General features: G+C 52.2%; 1 protein-coding gene across 12 annotated transcripts in view; it reads right to left on the reverse strand.

The window, feature by feature from the left end:
• Window positions 1-17,792, reverse strand: part of KDM2B (lysine demethylase 2B) — a 121,713-nt gene that overhangs the window by 82,344 nt on the left and 21,577 nt on the right. For 8 of the 12 annotated variants that reach the window (XM_046024260.1, XM_046024264.1, XM_046024262.1 and 5 more), the window contains 2 exons: window positions 11,119-11,297; window positions 10,849-10,955 (listed from right to left, as the gene is read on the reverse strand). In XM_046024260.1, coding sequence (XP_045880216.1) covers window positions 10,849-10,955; window positions 11,119-11,297 — 286 coding nt within the window. The other 4 variants (XM_046024272.1, XM_046024269.1, XM_046024271.1 and 1 more) reach the window with 4 other exon arrangements.

The raw sequence follows: 17,792 nt of genomic DNA on the forward strand, positions 1-17,792 counted from the left end.
TACGAGAGCCCACCAACGGTCCAGCCCAGAGCTAGGCACCGCACTCAGAGCAGCGTGTCGGAAGGGACATGAACGGAGCCCCGCACAGGGGGAGTGAAACAGCAGGACAAACTGCAACGGACTGAGAAGTGAGCAGTGAGCTCCAAGCACAGGCTCCGACCGGCCACAGAAGATGACCGTGTAGGATCCCACGGATATTAAAGGGCCCGAGTAAGCAAAACTAGGGACACCCGGAGTAGAGGAGTGGCCAGGGCCTGAGGGCAGGGGTGGGGTGCAGGGCTGGGGAGGGACTGCTCATGGGCACCAGCCTTCCTTCTGGGGTGATAAAAATGTTCTGAATTTGACCGTGAATGCACAACTCTGTAAACATACAGAGCCACTAAACAGTACACTTTAAATGAATGAACGGTACGTGAATTCTATCTCCATATAACTGCTAAAAAAAACTGCTAAAAAAAAAAGTGAAAGGATTAAGAGAGGGCGCGGGGGGTGGGGTGGGGGACAGGCTGAGGGGAGAACCTGGGCCTCAGAGGCTTGGGCGGGGGAGGTGAGATCAGGAGAAGGAACCCGCCAGCAGCCCCCCTTCTGAGCTCTCACAGCAGCCAGATAACCCACCCTTCCTTACAGGAACTCACCAGTCTCCTCCCTCCTCCCTGGACATGCTGCCCTCCTAGGGGCGGACAGAGCTTAAGGGGGGCGAGGGGGGAACCAAAGAGCTGGCTTCCAAGTCCAGGCCTGGCAGACAGTGATGTCAGGGCCCCTTCTCTCCCTCCCACCCCTTCCCATAGGAGCCACCAGCAGCACAGATGGGGAGGCCTCCCCACAGCTCATGCCCATGCACCTTGGCACTCCAGAGGCCCACACGCACATGCTTACCCCACTGACCTCTTTTCCCCGCTGCACTTTGCTTTTCCATGGTTTGGGGAAGAGGGGAGGAATGGGGCAGGGACAGACAGGGAGGAGCCAGCAGCAAGCCCCAGTGGAGATAATGGGGGCGTGGGGCTGAGCTGGTTAGGAGGCTGGTGGGCTCCAGGCGCCCCCTCCCTCTGGCTGCCTTTTGCACCTCACATTCAGGTGGACCCGGGGCTCAGCAGAGTATGCAGGCGGCGTGCCCCGCGTCCCTCCTCCGGATAGGCTGGAAGGAGCCTTAACCATGTGTCTGCAGGAGGCTGACAAATCAGAAGGCCTTCCCCCACATCAGAGCCCCGCTGCCTAGCAACCCCATCGGAGGGGTGTAGTTGACAGCACAGGACGCAGCCCTGTCACGAAGACAGGCGCGGGCTGCCGGGCTGGCGCTGGGGTTGTTCAAGTCCCAGCTCGGGCTCGGGCTCGCTCCCTCCCACCTCCGCCCCACGCGACCGGCCAGGTCCCCAAGGCTGAAGACACCAGTGACCCTCTTCTCTCCAAGAAACTGGGGGTGTGGAGTGAGGGTAAAGCCCTAACCCACCCCACCCCCACGGACCACACCGGCCTCCTCTCCAAGCACCACTTCAAAATATTAGTCCTCATTTTCCTAAAACCACCTCTTCCTCTGGGTTTTCTTTTCTTCTTTTTTTAATCTAACCTTGGTTTCCACCTCCTTCAGGCCTCCACAGAAAACAGTCTAGGGAAAACAATTTAAGTGTTTGTGGGGTGGAGAGAGATGTGCTTCCTTTAGTCTGCAGCTGGGTAACCACCCAGGTGCCGGCAGAGGAGAGGAGAGGAGCTTGGCTCTTGGGCACCAGGCCCCGGAGTGGCCTGGTCACTACCCCCCCAACCTTCTGCCCCCAGCCCCAACCTCCCCAGCACGCGTGGACGTGATCACTAGGAGCTGCGGCAGCTGTGTGCGAGGAAAGTTCTCCAAGTTGTGCCTGCGTCTGCTCTGTCCTCCCAGTCACCCTCCAGCATCCTCTGAGGCCCTTCGGAGCTTGGGGGCGACACTTCCAGCCCCGCCTCTCCTAGAGAGCCCCTCCTCCCATGTCCCTCATTTCCTGGCCTCCGGGCCCGGCCGCCCCTCCCGCCGGGCAATTGCAGGCTTTGGAGCGGCTAGGGTGGCTGTGACAGGGCCGCTTTGTCCGGGCCCCTGCAGCCGCCACCCCTGCCCTCCCGCCCGCCCCGCGCTCATTCCGGGTCTCCCCCCTCACTCCTGCTCCCGCTCGCTCTGGCGTGACGCCTTTGCACTGACCTCTACAGCTTCCTCTTCCAAAGCACACCGCAGTCACATGGGCACCCCGGCTCGGTGCCACGGCCGCTAAGCTCTCCCGCCGGCCAGCCAGCCTGGCTTCCGCCTCGGCTGCCCCTTGCCCGGAAAGCCGCGCCCCTCGACACCCCCCACCCACCGCCCCAGTGGCTTCCGTGCAGGAGTGCACCCTCCAAGTTGGGGGATGAGAATCAGGAGCCCCCGAACTAAGCCTCTGGGAGGGTTCCCGCCTCCCAAGGCCCGGGCTGGCTGGGAGGAGCGTGGTAGGAGGGGGCGCTGCACCTGCAGCACCAACTTTGGGGCGCTGCCTGGGATCCGCGGAAGCGGGGCGACCCCACCCGCCCTTTTCCTTCCAACTTAGCGAAACTCCCCCGGCAGCTCCGGCAGCATCCCCTGGGGCAAAGGTCTTGGCGGGGGTAACCTGGAGAAAGCTGGCACCGGGTGACCGGGCTGGAGGCGCCGAGCGCGCGCGCACACACACTACACACTTACACGCAGCCCGGGGAGACACAAAGAGCTGCTCCGCGACGCGGGCTGCGCTGCCTGCGGGCGGGAGGCGACCCATACCCCGCCCCCGCGCGCCCCGTAGAAGCGGGGGCTCCCGGGCAGCCCCGGGCCCGCGGGGCGCAGCGCAGGAACGCCCGCCCGGCCCCGCCCGGCGCGCCCGCGGTTACCCTCGGCGGCGGCGGCAGCGCGGCTCCCGGGCGTCCCCTTCGGCAGCGCAGGATCGACGCGCGCCCAGCCCCGGCGACCGGAGCCGAGCCCCCTCCACGGCGCTGCCAGGCCCCGGCCGAGGACCGTGCAGCCCTCTCTCTCTTCCTTCCTTCCTCGGGGAGCCGGGCGCAGCCTGCGCTCATCCCCGCGTTGAAACTGAACACCCGCGCGGCGCTGCGGCCACCAGGAAGGAGGAGGGAGGCCGCGGCGGCGACAGGGAAGCTTGCCGGCCAGCGCCAGGGGACGCCGCCGCCGCCCACGGCCGCCCCCTCGCCCCCGGCTGGGTGGGGACACGAGGGTAGCTCTACTGGCGGACGCTCAGCAACACCCGCACCCCCGTTTTCAGGGAGTGTGGGCGCCGTCCTGCTACTGGAGGTGACGACCCAGCAAAGCCACCTTCCTTAAATGTGTCCATCGGGGCATGGCTGGGGTTTGGAAGGAGTGTCAAATCCCAGGTAGAGCGCTGGGAGGCGAGGGATGCTGCTCTGGCCCTCAAACAGACTATCTGTGTGACCTTGGGCAACTTACCTCCCCTCCCTGAGCCCGGTTTTCTCATCCTAATGGCAGGCAGGTGACTTGAAGTTCAACTCTGCATTCTAAGATGCGCCTTTGCTGCCCCTTCCCCTGCCTGCCCCCTCAGTAGCTGTGCAACCTTACATCATAGAATTACTGTGGGAACTCACTGAGACATGTACATATTAACACAGTACCTAGCACTATGAGACTGATTATTTAATCCGATTTTCAACCCTCCGAGATCACTCCCAGGACTGTCCCCATTTTACAGACGAGAAAGCGGAGGCTCGGTGGTCATGACTCGCCCAGGTCACTATTTTAATCAGTGACGGTGCTTACCCAAGCAGCCTGGCTCAGAATTTCTCAGCTCTTCTCTAGGTCTACCTGGCAAATCCCAAGACTCAAGAGTAGCGATGTCTTCAGGTTGTGTACAAACTCAACCCCCATCAGGTTGCAGGAGATGGTCCTGCTCAAATGAGAAGTCCCACCCTCCAGGGCAGGCTCACCAGGGACACAGCCCTTCTCCCACTCTATCCCCACACCCTTCCCCTAAACCCCAAGAGGTCAGGAGACAGTGGTATAGCCTCTGTAGGGGCAGAAATCAAGCTTCTCCATTCTTTGCCAAACTCCATCCACTGGGGCTATCCACCAACATTAACTAATAGTTAATTAGAGACTTCTAATGAGTGCTAATGATAATAGCTGTTCACATGCATGGTATCATTTCACCTTTAACACAACCTATAGGCTGCCTGAGTGGCTCAACCGTTAAGCATCTGCCTTCGGCTGCCTGAGTGGCTCAACCGTTAAGCATCTGCCTTCGGCTCAGGTCATGATCCCAGGATCCTGGGATCAAGTCCCACATCAGGCGCCCCGATCTGCAGGAAGCCCGCTTCTTCCTATCCCACTCCCCCTGCTTGTGTCCCCTCTCTCACTCTCTCTCTAATAGATAAATAAATAAAATCTTAAAAAAATAAAATAAAACAACCTATAATACCCATTTTAGGGAAGTGAACATTGAAGCCATTTCAAGGTAGTCCATACCCAAGGTTAGAGTGCTGCTTCCCAGGGTCATTTACAGGACACCCAGCCAGTCCTTAGTGCCTCTCCAACGGCCTGCTATGAGATTACACTGTGAACTCTTTGGAACTGGCTGACTTTTTTCACCATATACATATATATGTTCTGCCTACTTACTAAAAAAAAAATTACTATTACAATAAACATCTCCCATCTTGGATTTGAGCACCAGTCATTGGGTGCGTGTTCTTGAGCAAGGTTTTTTAAGCACTCTTTTTGGGGGGTGGGGGGTGGGGGGAGTGGAGAGGGGCAGAGGGAGAGGGAGAAAGAGAATCCCAAGCAGGCTCCATGCCCAGGGCTGAGCCAATGTGGGGCTCCATCTCGGGACCCTGAGATCACAACCTGAGCTGAAATCAAGAGTTGAATGCTTAAACAACTGAGCCACCCAGGCACCCCTTGAGCAAAGTTCTTGACAAACACAAAATAAAAGTGAAGTTGAGTGAGCTAAGAGAAGGCTCTGACAGCTGAACCAGGCTGGCCACATGGGAAATTTATTACTTTTTTGGTCACAAATGCCTCAGCTCGAGCCCCAGCAGGGATCACGTCAGATTCATCTGTGTTAAGTATAGCACCCAGCGATACAGCCCTATAATTATTCTGATCAACTGTGTGACAATGAACTAAATCCTTCCCCTCCAGGAACTCAGCATCCCCATGTGGTGAGCTAGTCAGGGGCCTCTAAATGTGGTTCTCGGGGGTCAAACCAGGCCCTAGATGTGCTTCGTTTGGCCTGCACTGGGTTGTTGCTGTTTTGTATTTTTTTCATTTTTTAAAAGAAGAATTTTTGAAACTATCCACAGCCGCAGCAGCCCCCACTGTCTTACACTCAGCTGTACACCTGTTATCTGCATGGAAGCACTAGGAACTACAGTTTCCTTTTCTGTAAAATGAGGATAGTAACACCTACTTCCAAGACTGCTGAGATATGCGTGTTAAGTGTCTAACACAGTGTCTGTGTCTATACGTGCAGCACAGAAAAGGCTGGCTTTCTCGGTTCCTCTTGTAAGGGTAGAGAGGTAGAGAGGAAAAGCCAGGAATCCAGAGGCTGCCTGGCCCACAGCTCCGTCCCTGTGTGACATCAGCAACCCCTCTAGTCCGTCCGTGTTCCAGGGTGATCCATCACACAGGAATGATCATTTCTAGTACCAACAAACATGGCTACTGAGAGGTGACAGTAAATAAGGGTTGTCAAGCTAAAAGCCCAATGCAGGGGCGCCTGGGTGGCTCAGTCGGTTAAGCATCTGCCTTTGGCTCAGATCATGATCCCAGGGTCCAGGGACTCAGCCCCTCATTGGGCTCTGTGCTCAGCGGGGAGTCTGCTTCTCTCTCTCCCTCTCCCCCTTCCCTCCCTAATCCTTGTGCTCGCTCGCTCTCTCTCTCTCAAATAAATTTTTAAAAAAACTTAAAAAAAAAAGCCTAGTGCAAATGTGATCCGAATAGATTGAAAAGTCAGGGACTCCGATGGCACTTGGAGACCTTGTGTCTACATGAGGCCACAGAGACAAACATCCTTCCCACACCGCACAACCACTACCGGCTCCATTTCCCTACTGCGTGGTTGGGAGGTGGGGCAGGAATGACAGGATCCCCATTTTGTAGAAGGGGAAACAGTCCCTGAGAGGAGATGAAAGATTTCCCATGGCCACCAGAGATCCCCAGGGGCAGCCTTAAAACTTGCTGGTCCCAGCACCCATGTTTATCCTGTCGGGGTTTCAGCTTCACATCCCCCAATTTTTTCCCAGTTCTTCCCGCCACCCCCAGAAAGTACAGGGAGAAAAATACAACTGACTCCCAATTCTTTGGGGGTCCAACATATGCCTTATGCGGGGTCCCCTTCCTTTTCCTGCCTGTTAGTTCACAGCTTGTCTCCATTAAGCCACAAGCCTCATTTCTGGAAGCAACATGTGAGGACAGAAAAGACTTGCTCATTTCCTTCTGGAATGCATCATAATCCCAGCAGTGCTAAGTGAGAAATGTATGCCCATGTCATAGACCTAGGAGATTATGGAGACTTTAAAACATGTCCACGGGGGCGCCTGGGTGGCTCAGTGGGTTAAGCCCCTGCCTTCGGCTCAGGTCATGATCTCAGGGTCCTGGGATCGAGTCCCACATCGGGCTCTCTGCTCAGCAGGGAGCCTGCTTCCCTCTCTCTCTCTCTCTCTGCCTGCCTCTCTATCTACTTGTGATCTCTCTCTGTCAAATAAATAAATAAAAAAAATATTTAAAAAAAAAAAAAAAACATGTCCACGGAAGTCTTTGAGACCACCCTCCCTTTCAGATATAGAGTCAAATTCCCCTTCCCTTGAGCGTGGGCTAGACCAAGTGCCTCCGTTTTAATTAAAAGAATATGGCAGAAGTAAACAGCATGTGACTTTGAAAACTGAGTCATCACAGACACTGTGGCTTCTTCCGTGCCCAACCATTTGTGGGGTGATGGTGGAGGGGAACCAGCTGCCATGCCACAAGGACACTCAAGCCACCCTATGGAGAGGCCCACACGGTGAAGAACGGTGCCCTCTAGCCAACAGCCAGGAGAGCGCACCGTCTTGGAAGTGGGCCCTCCAGCCCCAGTCTAGCCTTCGTATGAGCCCAGCCCAGGCCCCCACCTTGAGAAAAGCTCACCAGCCACTCTGAGCCTGGTAAGCCACTCCCAGTTTCCTGACGTACAGAAACTGGGAGGCAATGTTTGTTGCTTTAAACTGTCAAGATTTCTTTTTTCTTTTTTTAAGCTATAAGGTTTTAGGGTAATTTTATGCATTAATAAACTGATACAGGAATATTCCCAAACAGTTGTCACTGTTTACCTATTATAAGGAATCTTCTAAGACCAGTAACTCCAGTCAGCCAGAACAGTCCTGCAGGGTAGAGACAGAGGGAACGCAGTGGTAGAAGCGCCCAGGGCAGCCGATATTTTTTCAGCCAGCCCTGTCATCCTCTTTTCTCTTTATCCTGCCTTTTTTTTTTTTTAAGTAATCTCTACACCCAACATGGGGCTCGAACTGATGACCCCAAGATCAAGAGTTGCATGTTCCACCAATTGAGTCAGCCAGGCACTGCCTCCCTTTACCTCGCTTTCTGTTTCCTCCCAATACTTATAACCTCCTTAATTAAAAAAATACTTACCACTTGGGTTTGCTTGCCCATCTCTTTTCCCTATCCGAACCTAAGCCCCCTGAGCATGGGGCCTTTGCTTTAGTCACTGTAGCCTACCAACTACTCACAACAGGGTCTGGGATTTATGGGCACTCATTAAAGGCAGTAACAGATCGCTAATACACTAATGTAACCATTACATCTTTTGTCTCCCACAAAGTTACAGCTACCCCGTGACAAACGTCAGCACTCTTAGCTTTAAGTATCTCAACCAACCCCATTAAAATTCTGAACCCCTCGCCATGATCAGACGGCACAATTCTGGAGCCAGAGACAAGGCAGTAATGGGTCTGTAACCCTCCTCTCTTCCCTCCTGCAAACCTCAATTCAGGTGGCCCGTCAGGGTAGAAGCTCTGACTTCCAGAAACAATGTCATATTAATTAAATTCCACAGAACCACTCTACGGCCCCAGAGGACTTCATCACTGTGGGATTTTTACCTTCCTGATTAACTGAAATCAGCATTCTTTTCAGCAAAACCAACGGACTATTTCCAAGGTGACAACTTCCTTCCTAACAAGGTTCAAATCCTGTAACAAGTTCCCACAGCCACAGACAGAGCTTGTAAATCTATGCACCACACAATCCAACCAATGTGCCGAAGCAAATGGTTCTAGAAAATTGTGTGTAAGCCTCTTTTTTTTGGTAATTAGATAGGATTCTCAATGTATTAATAGAATTAAACTACTTAGAGGAATTTTTCAATAAAGCCAAGAATATATCAAACATCTGAAGGAGGCAAAGTAATCGGAATTGATGTCCCCCAGCACTATTTTACCTTCCTAAATACATGTCCCATTTGTCCCCTGCTCCTTCCTGGCCCATCATTTGCCCTCACAGTGGTGATGCACCGGTTTCTCCTATCACTCTCCTCCCAGCTCCTACAAACCACACAGCTCCAGAACTTGCATAAAGCAAATCTGAACACACTCATCTCTGCTTAAAATCTCATGGAGAGAGGCTCCCGGGTGGCCCACCGGGTTGAGCAACTGACTCTTTTCATTTCAGCTCAGGTCATGATCTCAGGTTCTTGGGTGCAGTGCTGCCCTGGGCTCCCTGCTCAGCGAGGAGCCTGCTTCTCCCTCTCCCTCTGCTGCTCCCCCTTCCTTTGCTCTCTCTCTCCCTTGCTTGCTCTGTCAAATAAATAAATAAAATCTTTAAAAAAAAATAAATAAAGATCTCACAGAAGTTTCTGACTGGTCTTTGGAGAAACATGGCCCCTTCACAATGGCACCTTGGGCCCTGATCAGCCTGGCCCACCCACCACCCTGCACCCACTACCCTCTTTCCTTCCTCTGCTCCAGCCTCCTAACCTTCCTTCCATAGGTCTACCTGTCCCCCTCCCCGCACCTTTCCTAACCATCATACCGGGCTCTCTGCATGCAGCCAGGAAAGCTCTTCCCAGGTCTCTTCTCCTAAGTAACCCCTCTCTCTTCAGATCCCATCTTGGGGACACCTGCCCTGCCCTCCCTGACTATGAGTACCAGGGTACACGCTCCCCTAACCCTTGTGGCCTCAACACGGCTGCAAATTTCCATTTGTCTCTCGGATCGCTGGATGAATATCCATCTCCTGAGAGTCTGTAAGCTCTGTCAGGGCAGGGACAGTGCCCAGCACCAATCAGATGTTTAATACACATGTTGAATGAATGAATGAATCAATCAATCAATCACCCAATCAATCAATGGCAGCAGCTGTGATCTGGCCCTCACTAATCTCTGCATCCCACACTCGCTCCTCCAGCTGTCCCCTCGTGATTCCTTCAAGGCCCTTGGCACTTCACTACCCCCCTCCCTCCCCACATTCCTCCCATCCCCCCCTACCCTTTAAAGCCCGGGTCCGATGTCCCCTCCCAGAGGACTTCGCAATGCCACCAGCCAAAAACGACTCCTCCTCTCCCTGTTCCCCCTCCCCAGAGCCTGTCTCCTTCGACCTAGGATGAAAGCTGCACTTCATCTCGTGTGTTTTATGACACATCCTCCAGAGGGTAAGGGCTCCTAGTCTTGTTCATCCTTTCCTTCCCCATCCCAGGGGCTCAGGAAATTTTGCTGCAGTCGAATGGGAAAAGAAGAGAACTGAAAACCCTCTCCCCCTTCCCACCCTGAGCCCACTCTTTGTGTTTGATGTAGCCCAGATCCAAGGGATGTTAAGGAGCTTCAGCTTCAAGGGGAGGAAAAACGCCTGAGAAATAATTAAAGAAAGAGAGCTTGAAAGCAAAGCCTCGAGCAGCTCGGGGCCAGCGCGCTGGCCTCCCTCACGAAGTCTGGCACGACGTCTGCATATTCACTGTGCCCTGAATGAAGGGTGCAGTGAATGAAAAGCTCACAGCCTTCAGGCTCCCGGGGGCACTCCTGGCAGCAGGGCTGAGAGCGGAGATGCTAATGGGTTTGGAGCCGCCCCGGCCAACTCTTCTAGGAAGCCCAGAGCAGCAGTACTGCCCAGGACGGCCAGCATTTCCTTCCCATTTCAGAGACGGAAACACGGACGGCCTGAGATGGTGAGAGCTCTAAGGCAGCCCCAGGGGTCCCAAGGGTCCATTACTGAAATTCTAGAAAGTGGAGGGGATCGCAGGTGCCTCTGCCCAAGTTAAACAATGGGTGTCAGGACTTACTGGTCCACATGGAATGAAGTCCCTGCATTAGACGTGGCCACCTTCCCAGCCCAGAGCCCAGCTGCTGCGTGGAGACACCGTCTAAGGAGCGTTTGATGATGACTAAGTAGCCCTTGCTCTTTGCTTGGGAAAAGCCCTGTGTCTCCGCAGCAAGGAACAAAAGAACACAAGACCACCCCCCCAACACCAGTGAAAGCAAAGTGTCCACGGTGAGCGGGCTCTCGGAAGATGCCTGATCCCAGGCCATGCTGTCCCTTGGTGTGAGGAGATAGGGGTGTGACAAGCACATACACACACACACACACACACACACACATGCACACACACAGAGATGGTCCCATTATTCTTCCTCCCCCTCCCCCCACCCCAGATCACATGCTCCTGGTGGGAGCCAACAGGGAGGCCGAAGGCCCATCTGGAGGGGGAAGGCAGAGCCCCAGCGTTCCAAGGCAGCAAGATGCCAGGCTGCCGATGCCAAGGACCCCCATTCCTCATGTCCCAGCAGCGCCCGCAAGGGCTGTGAGACAACGCCCCCCCACCACCACCACCACGTCCCTGCCCGCCCAGCTCCCACCACTAGCCAGGCTAGTCTTACTTCTTCACTTTCGGGTATTTCATCTCGGCAATGGCGTTCGTGGCTTCCGTCTGCTTCTCCTTCAGATGCTGGGGCCACATGTTGTCCACCCAGTCCACCAGATCTACCTGAAAGCCAGACCACCGTCAGCACCTCCTGTCCGGGGGAGTGCCCGTCCACCGGGCTCCCTCGCCACCTGCCCCCCCACCCCCGGGGCTGGCACAGGCCCAGAAGCTGGGCAAGGAGAGGAGGGGGTGGCATCGGAGAGGGGATGGCGGCCGGGGGCCCTACCACAGTCGGTCGCTTGACCAGGTGCTCCAGCTTGGTGTGGCTGAACTCGAGGCTGATGACGTTGTACAGCTTGTCCCGCTGGGCCTCCGGCGTCTCGTAGTAGCGCACAAACTGGGACATGCTCATCTCCGTGCCCTTCTGGGTGTTCACGTCCATCACGTCCACCAGCCGCCGGCTACCTAGAGACAGAATCCACATGCTGGTGGCTCCTGGGGGCTCAGGAGCTGGAGGCCACTGGGCATCCCTGTCAACGAAACTCGCCTCACCCATATGCCACGTCTGCTCTATTACCTGGTCCGGTCGGTTTTCCTCACTGACTCACTCTCCAAGCCACCTGCTTCCCTCCACCACCACAGCCTCCATGCTGGTCCAGTTCTCCCTTACTACTCTTCAAGACGACCTCCAGAACTTTCTAACAGGTCCCCAGGCTCCCCGCTCCTATCCCTCCTCCATGGTGCTACCAGCGTGAGCTTTCTGAAACAGAGACCTGACCACGGACACTCCTCCTTCAGCGCTCCCCACGGCCAACCAAAGATTCTCCTGGCACGGCCCTCAAGGTCTTTCTGCTTACTTACAGCATTAGGATAGTCCTTATTTCCACAGAAAATAAGCTGTTTGGTCATCTCCCTCCCTAGTTTATGGGGCCAGGAAAATTACTTGGGCTTCTCTGAACTTCTGTGTCTTCATCCTTCCATCTCCTTTCATAGGCTTGTTGCGAGGATTAAATCAGATGATGGTCACAGAACTCCTTGGCCCAGTGTCTGGTGCATAAATACATGGGTCCCCCCATTACCCCCGGATAGTAACCATAATTCCTAAGTAATGCTTGTCTGCTCTGCTATCGTTCTTCCCTACCATTCTGTAACTGTCAGCAGAGCAGAAGTCCTGTCTATCTTGCTCACTACTTTGCCCCAAGTATCTACACAGAGACCGGCACAGAGTGGGAACTCAGTACCTATTTATGGAACAAATAAATGAATGTTGGCTGTCCTGTACAGTACGTGACATATGACTTCTCATACGAACGTCTGAACTAAAAGGAATGAGCTGTGTGCCTCCCACTGCTTCCCAGAGAGAAGGAAACAAGCTCAGAACGGGGAGACGGGAGCATTCAGTGCCAGCCCTGGGACCACCAGCAACTAATGAAGTGTCAAGGTGGGGCGCCCAAGTGGCTCAGTCGGTTGGGCGTCTGAGTGTTAATTTCCGCTCGGGTCCTGATCTCAGGGTCGTGAGATCAAGCCCCGCTTCAGGCTCTATGCTGGGCGTGGAGCCTGCCTCAGATTCTCTGTCTTCCTCTCCCCCTTCCCCTTCTTCTTTCTCTCTCTCTCCAAAACAAAAACAAGACAAACAAAAAAACAAGGCTTCAAGGAAATCACAACCCCCCTGGGGACTCTGTGTCCCCATCTGTAAGATAGAAATTAAAAAAAAAAAAAAAAAGATGGAAATAATCGCTTGAGAATTTCAGTCAATGGAGAAGGAACAAGCAAGTTCGTGGAAGGGCGGTGAAAGGGGAGAAGACAGACACAGAGCAGATTGCCAAATTCATGGTGATTTATGATGAAAGCTGCCACCTCCCGTCTGTCAGGACACAAAATAAGCATCATGACTAGAATAAGAAGTCTGCCATCTGGTAAGGAAAGACCACAATTCCCCATTAGCTCAATGACAAATACACAGTCCACAGAAACTTAGAAATGTGTAAACGAGGGGCACCTGGGTGGCTCAGTCGGATAAGCATCCGACTCTTGATCTCAGCTCAGGGTTTGGTCTCAGGGTCATGAGTTTGAGCCCAGTAGAGGGCTCCACGCTGGGCGTGAAGCCTACTTTAAAAAAAAAAAAAGGAGAAATATATAAGCCAGGAAAAAAAAAAAAAAAAAGGAGAGAAGAACCAGAAGCAGGTAATCACCTTATTCAAAGCTACTCCAAGAATGAAGAGCAAACTAAACAAAAGGGGCCCGGAAATGACAGCCCCACGAGCAAATCTGCCCCCCCCCCACCGTTTCTGTAAGCCCCCTGAGCTACAGATGGTTTTTATGTGTTGTTTTGTTTTTTAATTTGACAAAGAGAGCAAGGGAGCACAAGCAGGGGGAGCAGGAGAGAGAAAAGAAGAAGCAGGCTCCCTGTTGAGCAGGGAGCCCAACACGGGACTCCATCCCAGGACCCCATAATCATTAAACTGAAGGCAGATGCTTAACCAACTGAGCCACCCAGGCGCCCTGGTTTTTATGTTTTTATGTGGCTGAGCATGGCTTGGGGGGGGGGGGGAGTCAAAAGAATACTTTGTGATATGAAAATGATACAAAATTCAAATCTCTGGGCCCACAGATAAATTTTTTTTTAAGTTGGTTTTTTGTTTTGTTTTTTAGATCTTATTTATTTATTTGACAGAGAGAGAGAGACAGTGAGAAAGGGAACACAAGCAGGGGGAGTGGGAGAGGGAGAAGCAGGCTTCCCGCTGAGCAGGGAGCCCCATGCGGGGCTCGATCCCAGGACCCTGAATTATGACCGGAGCCAAAGGCAGACGCTTAACGACTGAGCCATCAGGTGCCCCTACAGATAAAGTTTTATTAGCACCCAGCCACACTCTGGTTCACATAATGTCTCTGGCTCCTTCCACTCTACACCAGGTGAGCTGCAAAGTGGACAGGAAACTGAACGGCCGGCAAAGCCCAAAACACTCTCTAGATCTTTCCAGAGAAAGCTTGCCATCCCTTGAACTAGACAAAATCCTCCTTACACTTACACGCTGATGTGAGTACTATTCCCATCTGGTTCGGTGCTCTATCCCCAGCTCCGTACACAGAGCTTGCCCTGTAACAGGCCCAAGGTCAATATTTGTTGAATAAACACACAGTGCCCTTCACATCGCAGGAACTAAATAATAAAACTAGCCCCTTATGCACATAGGAACCCTTGCCTGTTACTATCTTCCGGATTCAATATCTAATTTTTACAACCACCCCAGATGCGAAGTAGGACAGTCCCTATCTTAGAAATGAGGAAACCAATGCCCCAGAGATGATGGGATTGGCTCAAATGCTCCAGAATATCCTCTACAATTAGAAGAGCCAATGTTTCCAGAGCACAGGCAAGCTCTTCACGCAGCTCATCTTAAGTGAACTGCGGTTCTGTGTGGTAGAACTTCACTTGTACCCATTTCATGGATGAGAAAATGAGGCTCAGACAACTAACTAGACCCAAAATGCCCAGTGAATGAGCCGCAGAACTAGAATTTGAAGCCAATTCAATTTAATCCACAGCCCAGGCTCCTATCCTCCTAACTCCCACCCCTGCACCACGCATTACTGACTTGAGATCACAGGCTAGGATGGAAAAAAAAAAAAGATTGCCCCCCTCATGACTGGGACGCGGAGAACAACTTTGTTTCTGCATCGGGAGTGCAGATCCACCAGGGGGCATCCCTGAACTTTGTTGGAAATCACGGCCTGCTCTGGACAGTGCTGGCTCCTTCCTAACCAGGGCTCCTGGAACAACAGGAGGCCTCGGGTCAGCTTTTCGGGGAAGCCCAGTTGGCACAGAACCTGCTGTTGACAGTGGGGGAGGTGAGAGGGGAACAGACACCCAACCCCTCCCCCTCCCTGGCCAGCCTCCCTCATCCCTCTGCCTCTCCTCCCAACCCTGGCACAAGGTCCCATGTGCAAAGACCCCTGTGGGAGGACCGCTGGACAGGTAGTCGGGAGTCACAGCCCTAGCCGCAGCATGCAAGTCAGCCTAGAAAACTTGAGCTCCGTCCCCTCTATCCACACAACAATTTTTTTTTTAAAGATTTTATTTATTTATTTGACAGACAGAGATCGCAAGCAGGCAGAGAGGCAGGCAGAGAGAGAGAGAGAGAGAGAGAGAGAAAGGGTGGGGGAGGAAGCAGGCTCCCTGCTAAGCAGAGAGCCCAATGTGGGGCTCGATCCCAGGACCCTGAGATCATGACCTAGAGCCGAAGTTAGAGGCTTTAACCCACTGAGCCACCCAGGTGCCCCTCCACACAACAAAATTAAGGGAAGACTTTGTGGTTCAAAATCCTCCCTGGGCCTCAGGCCCCTTAGCTTCTCTGAGTGGAATCAGTTTCCCCATCTGTGACCTGCGGACAAAACTAGTAGCTAGCCCATGGGGCTGATCTGAGCCTTAAATGAGATCATGCCCATGAAACACTTCCTTTAAGTGCCTACAGGCAGGTAGTGTTACAGAATTGGCCAATTTCATCTATAATTACAGGTGGAGAAGGTGAAGCAGTATAAAGTCAGAGCCACTTAAATCTCCGCCGGCCAGTCCAGCGGACTGACTACTTAAGATCCTAAAACACAATAAGGATGGCTAAACGGGTGTGGAGACTTTTTGGGAGGGGGGCGATAAAAATGTCCTAAAATTGACTGTGGTGATGTTTCCCCAACTATGTGGACAGATGAAAAACCACTGATTCAGACATTTTAAATACTTGTATTATATGGCATATAAATTATATCTCGATAAAGATGTTATTAAACACAAAAACTCGGGCACTAAATGATCAACAAAGTCGGTTTTTCTAAAAGTAACATTTTCTTTCAAAAGTCTCAACTGGGGGCACCTGGGTGGCTCAGTGCATTAAAGCCTCTCTGCCTTTGGCTCAGGTCATGATCTCAGGATCCTGGGATCAAGCCCCAGGTCTGGCTCCCTGCTTGGCGGGAAGCCTGCTTCTCCCTCTTCCTCTCCACCTGCTTGTGCTCCCTCTCTCACTGTGTGTGTCTCTCTCTCTGTTGAATAAATAAATAAAACCTTAAAAAAAAAAAGAAGAAGAAGAAGAACCAACAGAGAAGTAATAGTTGCACAACATTGTAAATGTACTAAGTGCTACTGAATCCTATACCTTAAAATCATTAATTTTTGTTATGTGAATTTCACTTCAATAAATTATTTTTCTGGGGCTCCAGGGTTGGCTCAGTGGGTTAAGTGTCCAACTCTTGATTTCAGCTCAGGTCCTGATCTGTGTCTGTGGTCAGGCTCCGAGCTCAGCCGGGAGTCTCCTGGGGATTCTTTCTCTCCTTTTCGCCCTCCACGCCTCCACACCTGTGCTCTCTCTCTCAAATAAATAACTAAATCTTTAAAAAAATAATGTTTCAAAAAAATAAAATAAAATAAAAAATAAAAAAATAATGTTTCAAAGCAATATAAGACATTACTTCCTTTAGTCTGACAAGAACAAGAATTTACAAACTCTACTGTGCCTTTGGCGAGTCTCTTCCTCTTGGATCAGGAGCTTGGGCCAAGGACTGCCCAGCTCCTCCCTCCAAAGAGCCTTCGCAGACTGCCCACAGTGCCCTTCCCTCCCCAAGGGGAGGTGTTAGGTGCTAGGTGTGTACCTGGGCTCAGTTCCTCACAGCTTAGTTGATTTAGGGATGCAGGCACAGGTGGGGAAACACTGCAGAAAGCCCAGGAAATGATAAACACGATACAGGATGGTAGTGGGATGGTGACCCTCCAGAAGATTTACCAAGAACCTTTGAATAGGTTCTTATTTGGAAAAAGGGTCTTTATAGAGGTAATTAATATAAGGATCTCAAGAGGAGATACTGGACGCAGGGTGGGCCCCTAAATCCAATCACTAGTGTCCTTAGAAGAAGGTCAAGGGAAAGTCGGAAGCAAAGAGTAAGGACAGTACAGCAGTGTTCCTATAAGCCCGGGGAATGCCTAGAGTCACCAAAAGCTGGAAGAGGCAAGGCAGAGTTTCCTTCAGAGCCTCCAGAAGAAAGGAACCAATGCAGCCACCACCACGATTTTGGACTTCGGGTTCAGACACTGAGAGACTAAGTTTCTGTAGTTTTAAGCCACTCAGTCTCTGGTACCTGGCTTAGCAGCCCCAGAAAACCAATACTAAACAATGGCCACTTCTGGGGCAGAGGGTTATATGGGAACCTGGGTGGCAGGCGCTCATTTTGTCATGCTTCTTTAAACTTTCCAGCATATAGAGTACATTCCACATACAAAAACGGATCAAAGGACCGAAATGTTTCAGGTTCCAGTCTTTCTCCGTTGCATAAGGCCTGTAGGCAAAGTACCCCAATACCCCAGTAGGCAAAAGAGATAAGACCATCCACCTAAGAAACAGTTGTGGGGGGAAAAAAACAAAACAAAACCATTGCTTTTCATTTAAAAACTGATTTCAAATTCAGACAATTAACACTAGAGGCAAATGAAAGGCCCTTAAGGGTATCAGAGGTGCCGCAGCATCTCATGGCATAGAAGTTAAGATTTGCACGCAAACAAGATTGTAGGGGCACCTGGGTGTCTCAGTGGTTAAGGGTCTACTTTAGGCTTAGGTCATGATCTCCAGTTTATGGGATCAAGTCCCGCCTCGGGCTCCTTGCTCAGCAAGGAGTCCGCTTCTCCCTCTCTCTCTGCCCCTCTACCCTGCTCTTTCTCTCTCAAGTAAATGAATAAAATAAAATGACAAGACTGGGGCCCCTGGGTGGCTCAGTGGGTTTGGGCCTCTGCCCTCAGCTCAGGTCAGGGTCTCGGGGTCCTAGGATCGAGCCCCGCATCAGGCTCTCTGCTCAGCGGGGAGCCTGCTTCCCCTCTCTCTCTGCCTGCCTCTCTGCCTGCTTGTGATCTCTCTCTGTCAAATAAATAAATAAAATCTTAAAAAAAAAAAAATGACAAGATTGTCTATATAAACCCCTTCT

Source organism: Meles meles, chromosome 12 (assembly GCF_922984935.1).
Source record: "Meles meles chromosome 12, mMelMel3.1 paternal haplotype, whole genome shotgun sequence".
Lineage (NCBI taxonomy): Eukaryota > Metazoa > Chordata > Mammalia > Carnivora > Mustelidae > Meles > Meles meles.